This window comes from Anthonomus grandis, chromosome 2 (genome assembly GCF_022605725.1).
Source record: "Anthonomus grandis grandis chromosome 2, icAntGran1.3, whole genome shotgun sequence".
Taxonomy (NCBI): domain Eukaryota; kingdom Metazoa; phylum Arthropoda; class Insecta; order Coleoptera; family Curculionidae; genus Anthonomus; species Anthonomus grandis.
Genome location: NC_065547.1, coordinates 8,334,932 through 8,355,868, shown reverse-complemented (window position 1 = coordinate 8,355,868; position 20,937 = coordinate 8,334,932). Strand labels below are relative to the sequence as shown.

At 31.6% G+C, this 20,937-nt stretch overlaps 1 protein-coding gene across 6 annotated transcripts in view; it reads left to right on the top strand.

Annotated features, from left to right (window-relative positions):
- The window catches only part of LOC126748614 (acetyl-CoA carboxylase), a 108,528-nt gene that overhangs the window by 46,023 nt on the left and 41,568 nt on the right, over positions 1–20,937 (top strand). For all 6 annotated transcript variants that reach the window (XM_050457980.1, XM_050457987.1, XM_050457976.1 and 3 more), the window contains 9 exons: positions 909–1,030; positions 1,103–1,444; positions 1,500–1,693; positions 5,729–5,838; positions 5,899–6,200; positions 12,223–12,646; positions 19,212–19,529; positions 19,585–19,798; positions 19,861–20,020. In XM_050457980.1, the coding sequence (XP_050313937.1) occupies positions 909–1,030; positions 1,103–1,444; positions 1,500–1,693; positions 5,729–5,838; positions 5,899–6,200; positions 12,223–12,646; positions 19,212–19,529; positions 19,585–19,798; positions 19,861–20,020 (2,186 nt within the window). The remainder of the gene's footprint in view (positions 1–908; positions 1,031–1,102; positions 1,445–1,499; positions 1,694–5,728; positions 5,839–5,898; positions 6,201–12,222; positions 12,647–19,211; positions 19,530–19,584; positions 19,799–19,860; positions 20,021–20,937) is intronic.

Sequence of the window (20,937 nt, the reverse complement as noted above, 5' to 3'; positions counted from 1 at the left end):
TCGACTTTTTATTGTCTCGGTTTTTTTTTGTCTCAGTTCTTTAATTTTTTAATATTTGTATTAAAAGATTATAGAACTGAGTATAAGGCTAATTTTTTGTTTTAAATATAATGAGAGCTACCGTGAAACATTTAAAAAATATAATATTTTAACAATGCCCGGAATTTACATGTTTAAATTATTTTTATACATGTATAAAAATCAAAAACGTTTCTCCAAAGTAAACGATTGTCATAAATATAATTTTAGATGTAAGGATGCTCTTCATCTGCCAAGGTTTCACTTTGTTAATTTTAAAAGCCCCTTTTTATGAAGGATGAAGAAGTAAACTTACTAAATCAATTACTTGTCATGTTAAAACAAATAGATAACTTTAAAATACTTAAAAATAAACTAAAGCGACTTATTATAAGCTTTGTGGTCTATGATATCAACGAATTTAGCAACATGTTGGAAGTTGCTCCTGCCTAGTGAACGCCTGTACTTTGTTCGTACTATTTGTTAGTACTTTTGCAGTTAATGTAGTTTCTGAGTTTCATATTTATGTAATTAGGTTTTTTTTATAAGATTAAAGTTTTAACTAGTTTTTTTGCTATTTCAAATAAGTTTAATATTATCAGTGACTTACAACGTATCAGTTTTTTCCCCGACTTGTCTTAATCTTTTCTATATGTAGTAATAATTACCAAATAAAACAATAAACAGTAGAGTTTGATGATGAAGAGTTATCTCATCGAAGTGCATCACTCTTGTAACAAGATTGGCATTTTATTTCGTGGAGAGAAAACTTGCTTCTAAGAAAGTATATTCCTTATTTATCATTCACTCCACTTCCAAAATGGACTTCTTTAATAAAATCATCTTTTCAATAGCATTTATTAAACACTCCTAAAAAATTCAATTTTCAGATTATTATATGGGGAATCTCCGTGGGGCACCACGGAAATCGATTTTGACCAACCGAGGCATAAACCTCAACCGTGGGGTCACGTTATCGCAGCCAGAATTACCTCGGAAAATCCCGATGAAGGTAATAAAATCAAGAAAATTACTTAAGAATTATTGGACTTTTGTGGACGGTAAATATATCAAACTTTCGCAGGTTTTAAGCCGAGTTCTGGCACAGTTCAAGAGTTGAACTTCCGCTCGTCAAAGAACGTTTGGGGCTATTTTTCGGTGGCGGCCTCCGGGGGCCTGCACGAATTCGCCGATTCCCAATTCGGCCACTGTTTCTCGTGGGGCGAAAACCGAGAACAGGCCAGGGAAAATTTGGTTATTGCCCTTAAAGAGTTATCGATCAGGGGCGACTTTAGGACCACCGTGGAATATTTAATCACTTTACTAGAAACCGCCGATTTCCAAGAAAACACCATAGACACCGCTTGGTTAGATCTGTTGATATCCGAAAAGGTGCAAGCGGAGAAACCGGATGTGATGCTCGCCGGTAATTTTGTCATTTTACATTTAAAAAATTGCTTTACTTATGTTCTTGTTTTTAGTTCTATGCGGTGCTTTACACATAGCGGATAAAACTATTGAAAAAGCATTCCAGGAGTTTATTAGTTCGTTGGAAAAAGGACAAATTCAAGCCTCAAATACCCTTACGAACGTTATTGATGTGGAACTTATTAATAGTGGCAACAAATATAAAGTACAAGCTACAAAGAGTGGACCTAACACCTACTTCTTACAGGTAAGTGAGTAACTAGGAGATTAGTGAGGAATGACATATTAGCATACATAATACTATAATAGTAAAATGGATTAAGAGAGCAAATAAAGCTTTCTTATTTGTTCAAATGTTTCGATCTTTTTTTATAGCTTCTTCTTCAGTCTAAAAGCAAAGTGGCACGTTAGATTTTATTGGGGTGTGAAAAGAAGCACTTTTTTCAAATTGACTTTTTCTAACAACTATAGCGGTACTCTCTAACTCGATAAACATAGAAATAGACAAGAAAAAATATAGAAAGAAATATCTTTCTACGCGCGATTAGCACTCGCTAACCTTTTCTCTATGTCACTCGGCATCGTTCGGCTTTAGACATTCTTATACTACCCAATCTACAAACATTAGCCTATTTTTATAGCTAATGGGATTTTTCACAGCCCACAATGTCAATTACTGAAATGTCATTCGACATTATGGATCTTTTAAGTAATAAGTATGCTTTGTTATTGTTTCTGTTTTCATCCTATATCCATAAGGGATGTCGATTTTATTTAAATATATTTACTATTAAATTTATATTTTAATATTTGTCTTAAAATATAGATTTAAGATAATAATATTATTAATTTTGCCTTAGAAATGGAAGAGAAAGAACAAGTGATTGAATTAAGGATAAAAGGATTATATATATATATATAGTATTTTCAAAATTTGTGAAGAGTAATAAAACCTATTTTATTCCCTTCACTGGGAATTTCCCAATTTCGGGGCGTAAATAAGCGTGGATAAACTATGTGATCTTATAAACTTAATGATCGTTTTAAACCTGAAAAAAGTAGTTAACAAATTATAGTTCACTCAAAGATATACCGTTGATCTTTTGACCGCAATAAAACCCTAATTATCTGTTGTAACCAAGTGATTTAAGTAAGTTATTTTTTTGTGGATTTTTATGGTTTAACATTTTCCAATAAAAGACTATTCTTTATTTAATTATAATATATTCTTTATTTAATTATAGTAAGTTTCATTTAGAATCACTTTCAAGCCGACCCTATTCAATTTATCACTTAAAAACGTTGGTCCTTGCACAATGGAGCTTAATGGTCTAATATGAGAATTCGTTGAGTTTCAAATCTGCTACAAAAACATCCCCACAAGAAAGATAAACACATCTTTTTTTCCATGTACTAAAAAGAGACGAAAGTAATAGCAAGACCATACAACCTCTTTCCATATTTCTATTCCGAAGGTTGCCGACGGCAACCCGAACTCTACCCGATCGAAGCCAGTTGAGATTGAGAGTAGGGTTTAGACTTTTTTTCTATAATAGAAAGAAATTTTCTTTCTATTGAGTTAGAGAGTTCGCTCGCTGATTCTTTATTTGTCTAAAATTATATTGAAACTTACTCCAAAGCTCTGGCAAATTTAGGAAATTCTGTTAAATACTTCGAAGTTGTAAAAAACAATACTTTAACTGTCTAAAAGTAAATTGGAAATGATTTCAAAAGCCTGGAACATAAATAAAATGCTTCAAATATATAAACGATAGAAAAAAGGATTTGAACTGCCTGGAATTCAATTAAGATGATTCCAAAAGCCTGAAACACATAAAATTTCTGCAAATACATGATCGATGGAATACTGGATTTCGGTTAATTGCAGTATGGTGTACCACAAAAATCAGTACTGGGTTCATAGCTTTTTCTGGTCCATATTAATGATTTGGCAAACTTGTGCTTACACTTGCAAATCACCTGGAAAATGTAAAAAATTACTTTAACTGTCTGATTTTGCTGACGTACTCACGTGAATTTACATTTAAAGGATACAGTCGTTGAGTTTTTAAAGTACCAAATTTAAAGAACATAATTAACATCAGCGTGAAGCATACAGGAATCTGCCGTTTAAATAAGAACTCAATAAATTCACAAACCCTATTTTAGTAAAAAATTAGTTAAAATTCGTTTTAGTTTTTTAGTTAAAATCAATTAATATGGCATCAATAGCATCAAATGCTTTTGGGAAGAGTCACAGTCATGAAGAGTTACATATGGTCATATGGCTTATTTAAGTCATTAGTAACAGTCGTTAAAGCAGTAGCTGCAGAATAGTTCTTTCTATTGCTACATTGTTTATTCGGTTATTATATTTTGTTTTCACATACATATTTTTGTAGTATAAACTATATGTAAAGTTTTACAAGTCCTTGCGAGTAAATACAATAATATAAGTTATTAATATTTTTCTTGTAGTTAAAAATATGAAAAATCACACTATAAATGATTATTTTTAGACTTCTTGTGTGAACCCCCTAGGATGGGTAGATTTTTAGAATCTTAAATGGGAATGGGGGTCAAGTGAAACATCGTTTTAAAGGGCATTTAATTCTCTTTTCAGTGGTACTCTACTGTGATGCTGTTTGTTCAAAGGTTTCTAAAAATATTCAGTTATGGTGTCTCTCTTTTTTTTCAGATATGTAAGCTTTATGATTTGAGGTTAAATCAACCTTATTCCTTCTATCCCTTTTCTGTTCCCAAAAAAATGGCGCAAAAAATCCTAATCGTAGCATTTATTGAGGTTAAGTTTTCTCAAGTCTGTTGACCTCCCTGACTCAAAAATGTATTAGAACGCCGGATTAAGATCGTCGTGGAAGTTTGATTTTAAAATTTTATTGATTTTAGAATTTTCTGGTAGATATCTACCAGAAAACCTCATAAAAAATAATGAAAAAATTGTTTAAACTGTCCTATTTTGAGGTTATTTTTATTATTCGGTGTGGATAACTGCCATATGTCAAAACCGTTGCTATGGCTTATTAAGCTTTACAAAACAAACAATGTTATTTCGGAATTAGGATTAGAAAATCGTTAAAAAGTTGCTTATAATGTTTACATGAAATTTGATTAGCATTTGATTAGCGTTAGCATTTTAATTATCCCTTTTCTGTGTCCCGGAAAGACGAAAGATCATAGTGGAGGAGTGAATTTAAAATTGCAGTATCATTTTTACGAAGAAAACCAATGAAACGTAACAAAAAATGGCATAAAAATAACCTATTTTGAGATTTTCATTACTCTTTATAAACAACTGTTATATGTTAAGTATATCATTGCCTACTAAGCTTTACAACTGAAACAATGTTATTTTGGAAACAGTGTTAGAAAATCGTTACACAGTTGCATAAAATGAAATTATTACATGAAATATGATAGAGCAATGTAACCTGTATACATGAAGGTAACCAACTTATGCCCTTTGTATCTGAATTATCGATTTTCTGCTACATAAAAAAGGGTGTAAACATGTTCTATTTTCACGTTTATTGAGGTTAAGTGTACAAATAATAGCGTTACAAAAATAGTGAACCAGGGTATCATAACTTCTAAATTCTTTCTTGCCAATAAAACTGAATTAAAAAATGTCCTTAAATGCCTAGAAAGAAATTGAGGTAAATTTTAAATTTTTTCCAGGTTGTTAAAAAAAGAAATTTGAAAAATTCTCAACTTCCTTGATTAAATTTAAAAAATACCATTGGTTGAAACAAAAATAGGAAGTTAGGGTATCGAAACCTCTAAATTCTAGCTGGCTGTTAAAAGTAAATTAAACAATGTCCTCAAATGCCTGGAAATTGTTTGAATTTTAAATTTCTTCCAGGCATTGCTTGAAACAAAAATAGGGAACTAGGATATCGTAGCTTCTAAATTCTTCTTGGCCGTTAAAAGTTAAATAAAAAAACGTCCTCAAATGCCTGGAAATTGTTTAAATTTTAAATTTCTTCCAGGCAGTTGAAAAAGAAATTTAAAAAGTAACTCAAACGAATAAAATTGACGTCTTTTCGATTTTTCACATTTTTAACGGCAAGAAAGATATTAAGGGTGGGAATTTTACAAATTAATACCCTGTATAAGTCTTTTTTTACAAACTGTAAGAAAAGATCTGTTCAGGCCTTGAATTTGAGTAGTCCTAGACAAGACTTAAAAGCTAATAAAAAAATTCTCTTATTCACTCTACAGTTTATCCTTTTAACCTTCCTACCTAATAACAAGAATTTTCCAGATGAATGGTACCTTTAAAGAAATAGAAGTGCACCGGCTCAACGACAGCGGCATATTACTCTCAATCGACGGATCCTCCTTTACCACTTACATGAAAGAGGAAGTCGACAGGTAAAGCGACCCCATAAAACTGGTAATAAACATCCATTTTAAACCGACACCTCATTACAGATATCGCATCGTAATCGGTAACCAAACGTGCGTATTCGAAAAAGAAAACGATCCGACCATTTTACGATCCCCATCGGCCGGAAAACTGATTGGTTTTCTAGTGGAAGACGGGGGACACGTGAGCAAAGGGCAAGCTTACGCCGAAATCGAAGTGATGAAGATGGTGATGACACTGACGGCCGGCGAGGCCGGTGTTTTAACTTACGGAAAGAGACCGGGGGCCGTGCTGGATGCCGGATCTGTTTTGGCGACTCTAGAACTGGACGATCCTAGTTTGGTTACGAAGGCCGTATTGTATAAAGGTATATAAAGTCATTACAATGTGTCAAGTACATTTGTAGTTACGTCATCCAGGTGAAAAAAAACGTATGGCGTAGATATTTTTGCCAATCAATATTAGGTTAGAAACTTTACCATCGCCTTCAGAAATTAATAGTCTGCTATGTATTTTATACGTTCAGAAATTAACAAATGATTTATTTTAGCAGCATATTATTATATTTTTATATTCGTGTATATACTTTCATTCCCAAAAAATTTTAAAAAATCTTGTAGTATTTATTGTATTATTAACAAACTTAACAATTAACAAATATTATTATAATTAATCATAAATAATGGGACATAAACAACAAGTCCGAAACGGAATTGCACTTCAAATTGAGAATGTGATAGAGCGAGCCGCAGATGCAACAAAATTGAGCACAACAACGATCGCAAATATAAAGAAGAATGGGATAAAATCAGATCAGGATTACGCTGCTCATATATTTTTCAAGCAAAAGACCGCAAAAACCAAATCTAAAACATATTTGAAAAGTAGAATTCGGCACGAGCAGTAGACGTAACAAAACCGAGCTTACAAAAATTGTGAATAATGTGAAATAAAGTGTGAGTAATTGTGAAAAATTTAAATACTGACAATTTAATTTACTTGTTCATGAAAAAAAATGCTGCTTGAAGGAATATGTTAACACATTAAAATGAAAATACCATTCCAAAAAATAAAACATACAAACTCAAAAAAAACACGCCATATTGCATTACCAAGTTAATGAAATTGCACCGATATGATTGACTACTTAAACGACGATCATAAAATAAAATTTGCTAGAACAAAAAAAGCTGAATCAATCTCGTCAGTATTGTCAGAGTCAGAACTGAAATCAGAGATATTGTCTTCGTCATCGTCAATCGTAATCACAAGTGGCAGAATGTCATAGGCATCACACACTTATATTGCCTCCCAAGCATTTTCAATTACCTTTTCTGTATGAAAAACATATTTTTGCCAATGATCTATAGAAATTTCGTTTATTACCCTTTCCCATGTAGTCAGAACTTCTGAAGGTGACTCCTTAAAATTGGAAATATATTGATCATATTTTCGTTTACATTCCGACCATACCATTTCAATTGCATTAAACTGGCAATGATATGGTGGCAGTCGCAAAATTTTGTGTCCTAAAGGTTTAACATATTCATCAAGGAAGTACTTTTTTTCACTAGGGCAGTTTCTACGTGCAATACTCCATATTTTATCTTTCATGGCTTTTTCTGGAAAGCCAATATTCTTTTTCTTCAACCATTCGGTCAGTCTCTGCTTTGTCCAAGATTTTCTCGGGATTTCTTCTAATACACCAAATAAGTAACTTGCATTGTCCATGATAATAAATGACTTTGGGGGAAGATTTGGAACCAGCTGAGTTTTAACCAGTTTTCCAAGTTTTTCCTGTTCATATTGTCATGATAATCTTCCGTCTTTAATCCACTCTTGAATATTAAATTTGCACCCTTGATGAAGCCATCTTTGGTTCCGGCGTGGACCACGATATAACGATGACCTTAAAAATAAAAGATAATTCAATTCTCTTCTTTTATAAATCATTCTTCCAGAACATAAATTTAATATAATTAATAAGTAATGTTCCATGCACATACGAGTATTGTATGCAGTTAAATTCCCTCATATTGTCTTAGAGAGAAATTATATGAAACTATGAAACAGATGAAATTATGAAGTTAGAGGGCCCTTACAAGGGCAATAGTTTTTATTTTAGAGATAACCAGATAATTTTTACCTTCACTGTTTTTCCTTGAATCCGTATGCTTGGTGTCATCTTGCCAGCTACTACGAAATGATCCCTTGCTAAAAATCCGTCTCAAACGTCTCGTCAATGAAAACCGGAGTAAAACCTTCCGGACCTACATTTCTATTTTTGATATACTCCCTTAAAAAATTGATTCTTTTATGAACAATATTTGGCAAGTCCATCAAATATTTTCTGTTATTTGATTTTTTCCACTTGAAGCCTATACAATTGATCTATCTTCTTAAGGAGTCAATGGAAAACTCAAAATATTCAATTTCTTCCCTGAACTTTTCTCTTATTGTTGCCAATATTACATATTCTTTTCTGGCGTACATAGAATAAATTGTGTCCGGAATTCTATGTTTCAAATATGTTGCAATTTTGGTTTTTGCTGTCTTTGGAAGATATACGGGCTGCGTAATCCTGATCTGATTTTATCCCATTCCTCTTTATATTTGCGGTCGTTGTTGTGCTCAATTTTGTTGCATCTGCGGTATCACATTCTCAATTTGAATTGCAATTCCGTTTCGGACTTGTTCCTTTTCCAGTTGAAAAAAAGCCAATATATTTAAAATCATCAGCTGCGATTGTTCATTATACCTATTATATCTTTTTTTAGGCATTATTTAACACTTTTCGAAATAACTTTCAAGAACAAGTTGACAAACCAATATTTTTGATTGACAGTGACGGATATTTCACATAACCTAGTATATAAAAGATGAATAATCATCAGACACCAATTTTTTTTAGGAGTTGGTTGTCGCCGCTGTTTGGAATATGTTAAACAAAGATAAACAAAAATTACGTCATTACAAATGGGTATAATTTCAACTTTAACTATTTTACTATTCAAGATAAACAAATGAAATTTGGTATATCGATAGAATTATTATAAGTGCATCTTTTGCCATATTCAGTTGTTTTTCGTCACTTCCAGTTTAACCGCAAGTGACACTAACTTTCTTATTTTAAATGGGACACTTGGTATATTATTACCATAGAGTAATTAAAAGCATTAGATGGTTCAATCCCATAGTAACAAGTAGGCGCTATCTTTACCCTAAACTTGATTGCAGCATCACAAATACGGTCTAACCGAACTAAATAATTGACATTTGTCTCAAAATTTTAGAATAGCGCGAAATTTAAAATTATTGACCCATTAAATCAATTTTTAACAGCGTAAAGGCTGTGAATCTCGATCACAAACTCTAAAAAATTATGAAATAGTGCAAGTGTATTCATTTAGTTTTTGAAGAGGCTAAGAGTAATAATATATGTAATTTAAGTTTATTTTGTACATTTTTTAATTGAATTCGTTAGTGTTTTTGACATTAAACTCATCAAATTTGCTTTTAACCTGTTAAGTTAATGTATTTAGGCCCTTCAAAAAAATAAATTGTTAATAATGCACTTTTTCATTTTTTTTAGAGAATGTGAAAGAGATTTTACAGCCCAATACGCTATCAAAAAAAGATTTAATGGGTCAATTATGTAAGATAATATTTTAGAGATTTAAGTATAATATATTAATTCCTATTTTGAGAATTAAATCCTCGATGCTAACAATGTTAATTTCACTGTTATCAATCACAAATTAACAAGAGTAGGGGTAGAATTAAAGTCAATTGTAAAGTAAGTTTATAATTTAAAGGGATCTTAAAAGGGATCCTGATACAATTTGTTTTTGTGCTGCTTTAGCACAACACTGTCCATAGTATGTATTTTGCTTTTTCTACATTTTGAGGATATAATACAAAAATTACAATTTATCAAATTTATAAATTAATTATTTATAGACATAAGAACTATATTTCTCAAAAATATGCCCTAAAAATTTTACGTTTACTACCTACTTTTTTGGACAGAGGGTACCCAAAAATGTTAAGAAAGTGGTAATATATAAAAACTAACCCTGTAATTAAAATATTCTTTATGGAGAGTATGATATTAAACATTAGTTGACACTGATGTATACCCTAAATTCTAGATGTCATCGGTCCTTTTTCTTAACTATTCAAGGAGAATCCCTGGATCTTATTCCCATCTTATTGAAGTGAGGTACCTCCTTGAGTAGTGACCTGGTAGAATGGAAGTTGTTTCACTTATTGTGCTTTTGGTACTTCCTAGCAGCAAAGCACTGATGATACCTTTCGTCAGACCTAGTAAAAAAAATTTAAAAGTTTTTGTAGGGTGGATTTACTTGGTAAAGCTAGACTGCTTTTTAAAAACCTGTATGATTTTGGACCTCTTTTGTAGACTGCTAGGTCATATACCTTATCGAGAGGCGTGACCAATATTGTGAAAGGCGAAGAGCAATTGACTTCTATTTTTACCCCTCTTAATAGCCAAAAATAAGTCCCAAACGTTTTTGTTAGGGTTAAAGTTGGCCTATAAGAAATTGTCTTACTGGTTGGTTATTAGCCGGCTTTTAAATTGGAAATCCAAACAGTACGGATATAAGAGTTCTCTCTTGATACTGTCGTTTGACTAATATTTAGTGTTGTATAAATCTTTCTTGTACTTGTTGTAGGGTCCTCAATTTGGTTTAACACTGCCTCTTCCGCTTCTACAGTTGCAATTGTAGAAATTGCAACTTCTTTGACTATGTGGAGTAGCACAATTCCGGAATCTTTCTTCGTAAATACTCCCTGCTACCCAAGCACTTTTGCAATTTTGTGCAATTTTGCAAACGCAATACCTATTGCCGTTTGCAAAATTGCACAAAATGTATATCACACTTTTCGCTGTTACTGTAATTCATTTGAAATTAAAATTTTAAAGACTGTCAAGTGTATAGAAGTCACTATGAACTTCAATACAAGTATAGGTCACCTCCTAAAATTTAACAAACTAATATTTTATTTACTGAAAACGATTACAAAAATGCAACAATATCAATAACAAAAACTTGAAGAGAGAGGATATATAAATTTTGACCAACAATCGACTTATTTTCATGCAATCTTTATGACGTATGTCACAAGGATTGGTTTATAGGAAGTTTTTTCAATATTTTGACCCACGAAATACGCCCTTAAATTTTCGTGCAATATTAATGGCTCACCATTTTAGAATATTTTTGTCGTAATATTACAGACATTAAATAAATGTCTAGTGATTTGGTTAAAGTCCGTATTTAGTCAATCACTGACTAAATACTGATAAATCATTCTATAACAGGGAAGAAAAATGTCAATAAGAATAAGAGAATTTTATAAGTGTATCACTTGTTAAATATTGAGGTGCCATAATTGATATCACATTGTCATGGAATTTGCATATTATTAGTATTAGGACAAAAATATTGCTCTTTATAGGAACACTTAGTTAAAAAGAAAATCCTTAAACATTTATATTATGCACATATTTACAATCATTTACATTAGTTAAATCATCAAATTATATTTAAAACCTTCCTATCCTTCCGATCCTTTAAATCCTACAAAATAGAGCAATAAAGAATATATAACATTTATCACGTTGCTACCCATAATTTTTTATACAAGAGAGAATTCTTGAACTTAAACAACATTCATAAATTCAAATTACTTCTTCCTGTATATCAATTCTTTATTATAAACAACTATTATTTGTTGTAAACAAAACACCCACTTGCCCCTGAGGACATGTTGAATCCAAACAAAGTTAAACAACTGATTCTAGTTTTTCAATGTTCTAAATTGATTACCATTTCAAGCAAGTCTAAAAAGTTATTAATGACCATTGGACTAAGAGATGTTTTTAATAAAAGAGTACTTACTAACTCTAAACAGTCTGTAGGAGGGATGCTGAGAAAAAGATTTTTTACATCCAAAGAAATAAGTTTAGATCCTTGAGGAATATTAAGGTTTTTTAGAGTGTTTGTTAAATTTACAGAATTTTTAATCGCGTGATAACTTGTAAAGTTAGTCACTTCTCTCAGAACAGTATTTAACCAAGAAAAAAGATTGTAGCATCGAGTTTTAACAAAAGAAACCATTGGTCTTGTGGATTTTTTGGAGGACCATACAGGGAGTTCGGAGTTCTAGGATTTATAGGATATAGTTTTTCTTTTTTAGTGTTAAAGAAATTAAGAAAAAATACTGTTTTCTTTCTGGGAAAAAAAGAGTTCTTCAACCAGATGTCTAAAATATACTCTAAAAAGATATTTTTTCTTTGTTAATTGTAAAAGCTGTGTGATTTTGAATTCCCTTAGAATGAAAGGTAATTTTCTTTTGTATTTTAGGTCCGTTTCCAGAGATGGACACCTCAACCCAAGGCGCTCCCGAAAAGCTAAACCACATACACAGCAGCTACAAAACCATGTTAGAAAACACCTTGGCCGGCTATTGTTTACCCGACCCTTATAACGTTCCCCGATTAAGAGAGGTAATAGAAAAATACATGTCTTCCCTGCGAGATCCCAGCCTGCCTCTGCTGGAACTTCAAGAGGTGATGGCATCTATCTCCGGACGGATTCCGGTGGCGGTGGAGAAGAAAATTCGCCGATTAATGTCGCTTTACGAAAGAAACATCACATCGGTACTGGCCCAGTTTCCTAGTCAGCAAATCGCGAGCGTTATCGACAGCCACGCCGCTTTATTGCATAAGAAAACTGAGAGGGACGGCTTCTTTTTGGCTACGGAGGGAATCGTACAGCTTGTTCAAAGGTAAATAATATTGATCCGAGTTATTGTTTAGTGAAAACAAGGAGACTAGAGGTAAGGAGAGTGATCTATACTAAACGTGTACCCTAAAAGAGTTTGAACACAAATTTACAATCCAAAATGAAAATATTCCCCTGGATATATTTTAATACTTTTACTATCTCGACAAGTTTTTAAAAGAGATCAGTGCATCAACTGGAAGCTCAGGATGTATAGGTTAAAGAATTTTTAATAAATCTGTTGAGGCTACCTGAGTAATATTATGATCAATAACTCATTTTGAAATTAGTAAAGGTAGACAGTTTGTCTCCTTTATAGGTTGAGTAAGAGAACCAGAAGTTAACTCGTTATTATCAGAAGTCAGTAAAAATATAGTTATCTGAATCGGAATCTGAGTACTGGTGAATATTAGAGGTCGAGGTAAGTTTGAGCTCAATTGTAAAGTTACATTAGCATCAGATATAAACAAACTTGAAACTGTATTACTAGAGGTTACAGTCTCTGATGCTGCAGATGAAGTAGAATTTAAACATTTGTCAGAGTAAAAACTATTTTTTAATGGACCCTCAAAAGCTTCCAATTTTTTATTCGTTATAATTAGTTAAATTAGATCGTTAAAATTAGTAATGCTTACTAATTTTACTTTTATTTACCCAAAATTCATAGGTTATTTATATCTATATTTATATTCATTAGTCTGTATAAATCCACCTTTACATTACATTAACTAAATAACAAAAAAAGAATTTATGCTGAACATGCTTCCTTTAAACTTAAATTCCCTCAATCAAACCTCACCTTGCCTGTCACACAAGCAGTATTTACCAATAATATAATAATTACTTTCCCGGCTAACAAAAAAATACTAAGTGGGAAATTAATAATTAATCAAAGGAATAAATAGAAAACACAAAAATTTCGATGGAAGTACAGCACAAACAGGAGCTACGGAGCTAGAGATCATCAAGAGAAGGAAACGAAAACGAACGAAATTTTTTTTATTTTATTTTATTTATTTACACCACATAAACAGATTACAAAATTCAATTATTTAGTGGGAAAAATATCATAATTACAACTTAAAATTAACTATCCAAATACAAAACTAATGTACAATGAATAAAGATAACACTTTAATGAACTTAAACTACAAAGTTTACATTTTTAATATTTCTAATGCTGCAGCTAAATATGTCACACTGGCTCTGCACAGCATTATATATATCCCCAGCTCTGCGCAAGGGAGAAAATTTAGAAATATTAGTTCTGGCTCTTGTTGAGTAAAAGGTAGGAGGATTTCTTGTTAAGACCATTGGAAGGTGAAAGTTTAACATTCCCAACAAGTCTGGTGAGTCGATCAAGTGGTTTACCAATTTATATAAAAACTGCAGATCAGCTGATTTACGTCGAACATTAAGCGGTCGTATGGAAAATCTGTCAAGTAAAGTTTGATGTGGAAAACCAGTGTGATATGCGTGCAATTATGCAAGCCAACAACGATTTTACCATGCTCTTTTAATCGCATAAATGTGACACTATCTAGCCGCAGATCAGCCTGATAAATCTTGTTATTATTTTTTATAGGCCATACTTTCGTAACAGTTAGGTCAGAGGTATTATTAAAAAAAATATTTGTTTTCTGATTTGAAAATAAATTCTAAATCACTATTAGAATAATGCTGAGCTAATCCGACAATACGTAAAATTGGCATGGCTGACTTCAGTTCTCGTACTGTGGAAAGTTTTTCCGTAGCGAGATTTTTCATCCGATGTGCACTCTCTGGATCGGTAGTAACGAGAATTCCCCCACCAGCTACATGCTTTACTTTATTTATTTGAATATTTTGGTCAGCTGGTTTAATGTGAGTTAAAATGTCAGACTTGGTACGACTATTGTCCTGCTATTGATTTTTTGGTTTGATGACTATTTGAGTCGACTTGCCTAACACATCTGCAAAACTCGGTTTTAGGGAGGCATTAGTGTGGTATACTGCTGCGCCATGAGTAACTTTTCGTCGATCTTAGCTTCTAAAGTCTGCAGTAATGAGTCTTGAAAGGAAGCAAAATAACTTTGGACATATTCTTTGATCGTCTTATTAACACTATCAAGAGGAAGGTTACGGCAGGTTGGACATCTCCAAATAAGTCCTGGGACAGCGGGTATAACATTGATTGCCAATTTGCAAATGACATATTAATCTTGACATTATTGACAGTCTAAATGTCCCAATAACAATAAATGATTAAATTATTGGGTCTAAAAATATTTTCGTCGTCGAGAAACTTAGCTCTAGAGAACTGCATAGCGGACACAGAACAACATCATTTCCCCATAGCTTTAAGTAATCTTTAGGAATTGGAATTAAGATTAGTTATAGAAATAAGTTCAATTTAAACCATAAATGTTCAAACGGATGCAAAACAATAAATGAATAAATTACTAAAATAAATAATCCTGTCGTACATGACAAAATTAATAAAAAAACAAAATAATTTACTTAAAATAATCATTTTTGTTCCACAGAGAATGTTGAATGTGGAAAGTGTCTGAAATAAATTATATATTAAATAATGATAAATACACAATGATATTACTTAAATACTAATTTAGATTTCTTACTCTTTCACCTGAATCTCTAAAATAAATTGTTTTGTTTTCTTTTATGGTTGGTTATTGCGAAAACAAAAGATCCGAAGACCTGTCGAGTCTTACAAGAGTAGTTACAACGTTTCTTTTACAACCATACAACGCCTTACCCCATTAAAAATGAATTTAAAACGATTGTTTTTAAAAATTATGCGAAAAAATTAGCGAGTGAAAATAAAACCTCCCTGCAGAGTGATCAATCAGGCGAGGTACACTTCTGACAAACAGCGCCCAGGTGGCTACTTTGCTAAGCCAGTTATCGCTCAATTCTTCGTACGCGTGACCTCATTTGGGAAGCGCGGAGATCAGTCCCCCCTGAATTAACAAATTGTAACGTAATTCAGAAAAAAACTCCTTGTGGAACACACTCCAGAAATGCTCTTTTATACCAGGAATACGATTTTTATTGACGTCAAAAACACTAACCTGAGTTGGGTTTATTGTACATTAATTGTTTCCGAGATAAACAACAAAACTAATTAAAATATTACGAAACGCGATCCCTTTTACAGACTCAGAATAATTTACAGCCATTTGCACCATTTGACTTTTTCTTATGTGACCATTAACAAACAGATCCTTAAAATTTAAGGGTCTCTTAATTGAAACTCATTTGCACGGACACCATTGCACCACACCATTTCCGACACAACATGACAACATCGCATTTTATTTAGGGATTTTGGTGTAATTAAGTTATATTTATTATTTATGTCATGTCATAAAACTGATTTTTGAAATTTTTCGTATTGTTTTTTCTTTTCGCATTCATTATTTCATTATTAATAATTAAACAGTTTATAATTAATTTATAACTTTGTCGAAAATAATAGTAAAACGTCAAACAGACGTTACACCCCTCACTTCAAGCATATACAAATCGACTTTAAATATCTGGATGTTGTGTAGGAAGATCCTTAGCTGCCTGAAATAAAATTGAAGTTTACTTCAAAAGTCTGGAACATATAGAAATTAATGTAATATTCCAGGCAGTTGAAGTATGAAATATGTAATTTTGTATATATTTAAGGTCGTAAAGTAATTTTAAACTTTAGAAGAAGGGCTACATCTTTTCAGAAAATGGAAGAAAAGAAAGGAACATTACAATAATATATGGAAAGGTTTTTTGTAAATAATTTCCTATCATGAACATTATACTCCTAAGTATGTTAATTAATTAATAAAATTTTACTCTTTTAAAGATAATATTAACCTTATTCCAGGCTGGAACATAAAAAAACGACTTTAAATACCTAGAAAATATAAAAAACGACCAACCTTCTAAAATAAGAATTAAATTTACTCTAGAAGTTTAATAAATATAAAAGAATTAACTTAAATGGCTAAAAATTATACAAAATGGCTTTTGCAATTGCCTTTTTGAAAGGAAATTTAAAAAGTCTACAAAGAATTATTGGATGAAAGTTATCCTTTAAAATTAAAACGGAATAGTCGAAGACAAACACTGTATAGATATTTAAATATTTTTGGATGTTAGGTCTAGAGAATTATATGTTAATCATAAATAGATTTATCAAAGTTTATTAGTCAGTGCTAATGCTAAAGAATATAAACTTAATAAGAATACAAAAATCAGACTTTAAGCCCAAATGCGTGTGGACAATATGTCAGGAAATTGTAAAATAAGATTGTAGGGATCACCCAAACAAATTGCAAATAATTATAACAATGATTTGCTCTGTTCTGTCAAGTCTGTAAGTCTGGTAAATAGATTAGTAAAATTTCCTTTCACACTTATATTAATGATAATATAACTGCAATAATTGTGTCCCGTAACACCAGATGAAATTTGTGAAATAACACAGATAAGCATAGTAGTGGAATTGAGCAGATTCCAACTAGTAAGTATCATAAAAAGCTGCACAACCAAATTAAAAAATGTCTTGTGTTATGTCATAAAGAATTCATTTAAATTCGGATTATTCCCTTACTATATTTATGAAAAGCCTATGATTGTCTGGGCAGAAAACTGCTTATTTTTAAAACAGAAAAATATGGAATAAGAGAAAACGCGGGAGTAAAAAAAGATTATTAAGGAAGGCAAAACTGCGTGTTCGGAGGTCTTACTAAATGAAATAGGAATAGCGCAATGATGCACATTAGGCCTAGATATATTCGTAATTTTTATAAATGACCTATACGTGGTACGAAAGTGACCAAATCAGCATAATATAATAAAATATACCAATGACACAAACTTAATTATTGTATACATTAAGTTTGTGTTTTAGTTCAAACTTAATGTGGACAACAATTTTTGTAATTGTTTGGTACGAATAATTTATCATCTCAAACAAAACAATCAAAGATTATCAGACCAACACAAATAGAATTTGACAATGACACATTTGCAACATGCAAAATTTTTGGATATCTTCATTATCTGTCTAGAATAAGTTTATCAGGTGCCTATAGGTTAACTGATGATATTTCACATATAAATTATCTTAACGGATGTAAAATTTTTGGCCTTCAGACAACAGAATCTAGACGACATTGCAATCAGATGTTTTTTATTATATAAGCTTCCTAATGGGCAGATTAATTCTACTAAACTTTAGAGCCTTCTTAATTTTCATGTTCCAAATCAGCATACTAGAAATTCCAATCTATTTAAAGTGACCTCTCATCGGCCAATTATAATGAGATATCTAGTCAGGTTGATCCCTTTAAATCAAATCAAATAAATTGCTTTATTGTATAAAGAGCTCATTATGTGCTCACTTTCAAAGCTGTGGATAAAAAAAAATCGAGAACAAAAATTACAGTATAGTGAGTAAATAAAACAAATAAAACTAAAATTTGAAAATACAATAAAATATAAATACAGATATACAAATAAAAACATAAATATAGTATATGATCAATAATACAGCCGGATTCAATTCACAAAAAGTGTAAAAGTAAAACTGATAATAAAATAACAGATAAGTGACAAAAATCATCTAATATAAGGCGGTTTCCCGTTAAAATTTATCCCAAAATAGACCATATGTACCTCACAACCTATCACTATAAAATTCTTTAAGAGAGTAATCCGCTTTATCCAAGAGTAGTTTTTTGACTTGCTTATTGACTAGTACATACCACTCTCTAAGTTTTTAACTTCCAGGGGCAAGTGGTTAAACATTTTTATTCCTTCATATACAATGGAATTTTCTGTTAATCCCAAATTATTACTATTAAATCTTGTTATTTTTGCTGCATTATCAAAACTGATTTTATATTTTTTGTGGACCATATCCACTATCATAAGAATAAAAATGCAGGTAATAGTAAGGATCTTCTCGCGAATAAACAGAGGCCGACAATGCTCCCTAGGGCCGACAAATATCGTAAAACCCTCTTCTGGAGAATAAAGACTGATTAAATGAGTTTACTGTTTGTAAACCCCCAAAATTGAATACCATATCTGAAGTGTGTCACTTTATATCATTCCATAGGTGCAGTGTAAAATGTAAGGAACTGCTTTAGTTGATCATATTTTGATTACCATTGTTCATATTTATAGCTTTAGTATAATTTATATTTTGTTTGTTATGACACTTCCTTTAAGATGCTATACTATGCCACTTTTGAATTGTTCTTATATATGTTATTTTATTTATTATACAGAAGAAGTATTTTAATATAGAAGTAATTTATTACGTAAGAAATTTATTATATAGAAGGAATATATTTTTTCAGCTTTATGTTATAATTGAACCATCTTGTTTAAGAGCATTTTGTTCAACTTTGTAGGTTATTTAATGTATTTCGAGGTCCGATTTGTAGTTTTGCATAGTTTTTCTTTTCATTTTCGATGTGTTTAAAATCAAGCAATTATTTATTTATTGGCATTTCTCTGTTTTAATCTTTATACTTCGATTTTTTAAATTAAACTGTAAAATCCTTTCCTAGATATAGAAACGGTATAAGAGGCCGCATGAAGGCGGCAGTCCAAGACTTGTTAAAACAATACTACGACGTCGAAAGTCAGTTCCAACAAGGTTCCTTTGACAAGTGCGTATCATCGTTACGCGAAAAGCACAAGGACGACATGAAGATGGTTTCCGCGACGATATTTTCACATTCACAGGTGGCCAAAAAGAATCTACTGATCACGATGCTCATTGACCATCTGTGGTCCAACGAGCCGGGTCTTACGGACGAATTGGCACCGGCCTTAACAGAACTTACTACTTTGAACAAAAGCGAACATTCCAGGGTTGCCTTAAGGTACAATTTTCGATTTAATTCAAAAAAATTGTCAAATTAAAATTCGTGTATTTAGGGCGAGACAGGTGCTTATAGCGGCCCATCAACCGGCCTACGAGCTACGCCACAATCAAATGGAAAGCATATTTTTATCGGCGGTTGATATGTACGGACACGAGTTTCACCCGGAAAATTTACAAAAGCTTATTGTGTCCGAAACTTCGATTTATGATATTTTACATGATTTCTTTTACCACACCAACAAGTCTGTGTCCAGTGCTGCTTTAGAGGTAAACATATTATTTTTGCGATAAATTACGCAAAATATTGTTAACGGATTTTATTTTTTTAGGTATATGTTCGGAGAGCGTATACGAGCTACGACATAATGACTCTGCAACATCTGGAACTCAGTGGGGAAATCCCGGTGGTCCACTTTCAGTTTTTGTTGCCCCCAAGTCATCCCAATAGGTTGTCGAAGTTAATTACTAATGGAAGTGTCGGTAATTCAGGTAATTTTGTTTGTATAATATGTAAAAATGTCAGTTGTCTGGAATTAAATTGAAAATTACCCCGAAAACCTGAAACATATAAAAAATGGGCTTTAAATACCTGGAAAAGGTAAAAAATTACATCAATTGTCTGGAATTAAATTAAAAATTATACCAAAAGTATAAAGTAAATAAGAAATGAGTTAAAACATATTATAGTTAATGTAAAAAACAACTTTGACTGTCTGGAGTAAAACTGAAAATTATCCCAAAACCCGGAAAATATAAGAGTGCCTTTAAATAATCAAAAAAATTGAAATATACGAAGAGGAATTACTATTTTATGACTTAAGTCGAAAATTAATATTGGAAATAAATTAACATCTTTTGGAGGAATTTTCTAATAATTTCAATAATAACAAGGTCGATTGAATTAGAGTAAACTTGCGTTATTTATTGTCACAAAAAATGCTGTAGCTAGATTTTAAATTAATCTTAATACTTCTGGGAAAAAGCGGAAATTGTGACTTTAATTTTATGATAGAGAAAATGCTATACGGTGCATTCGTAAACTAGCGGATGAATTCAATAGAAATGAAATGGACCATTTCTGAAAAAAATGCCCGAACCCGTCGATTTTAATATTGGGTGTAGGGTTTTTCTACGTGGAAATTAAATATACAGGGTTTTTAAAAAAAAGATATGACGTCATCAATATGTTTTTTGAATGGAAACCACCATTTTTTAATGCAGAATCAGAAAGAACGCATTTTTTTACAAAGTATAGGGTACAAAAGCAATTTTGAACGAAAAATGACTATAAAATGTAAAATTAAAGAAATACCTATCTAAATTAAATGTTCGAATTGAACACCGTTAACAACCTGACAATAACCAAGGCGATTTAAAAATTCTTTTTGAACGACATCTGGAGCAAA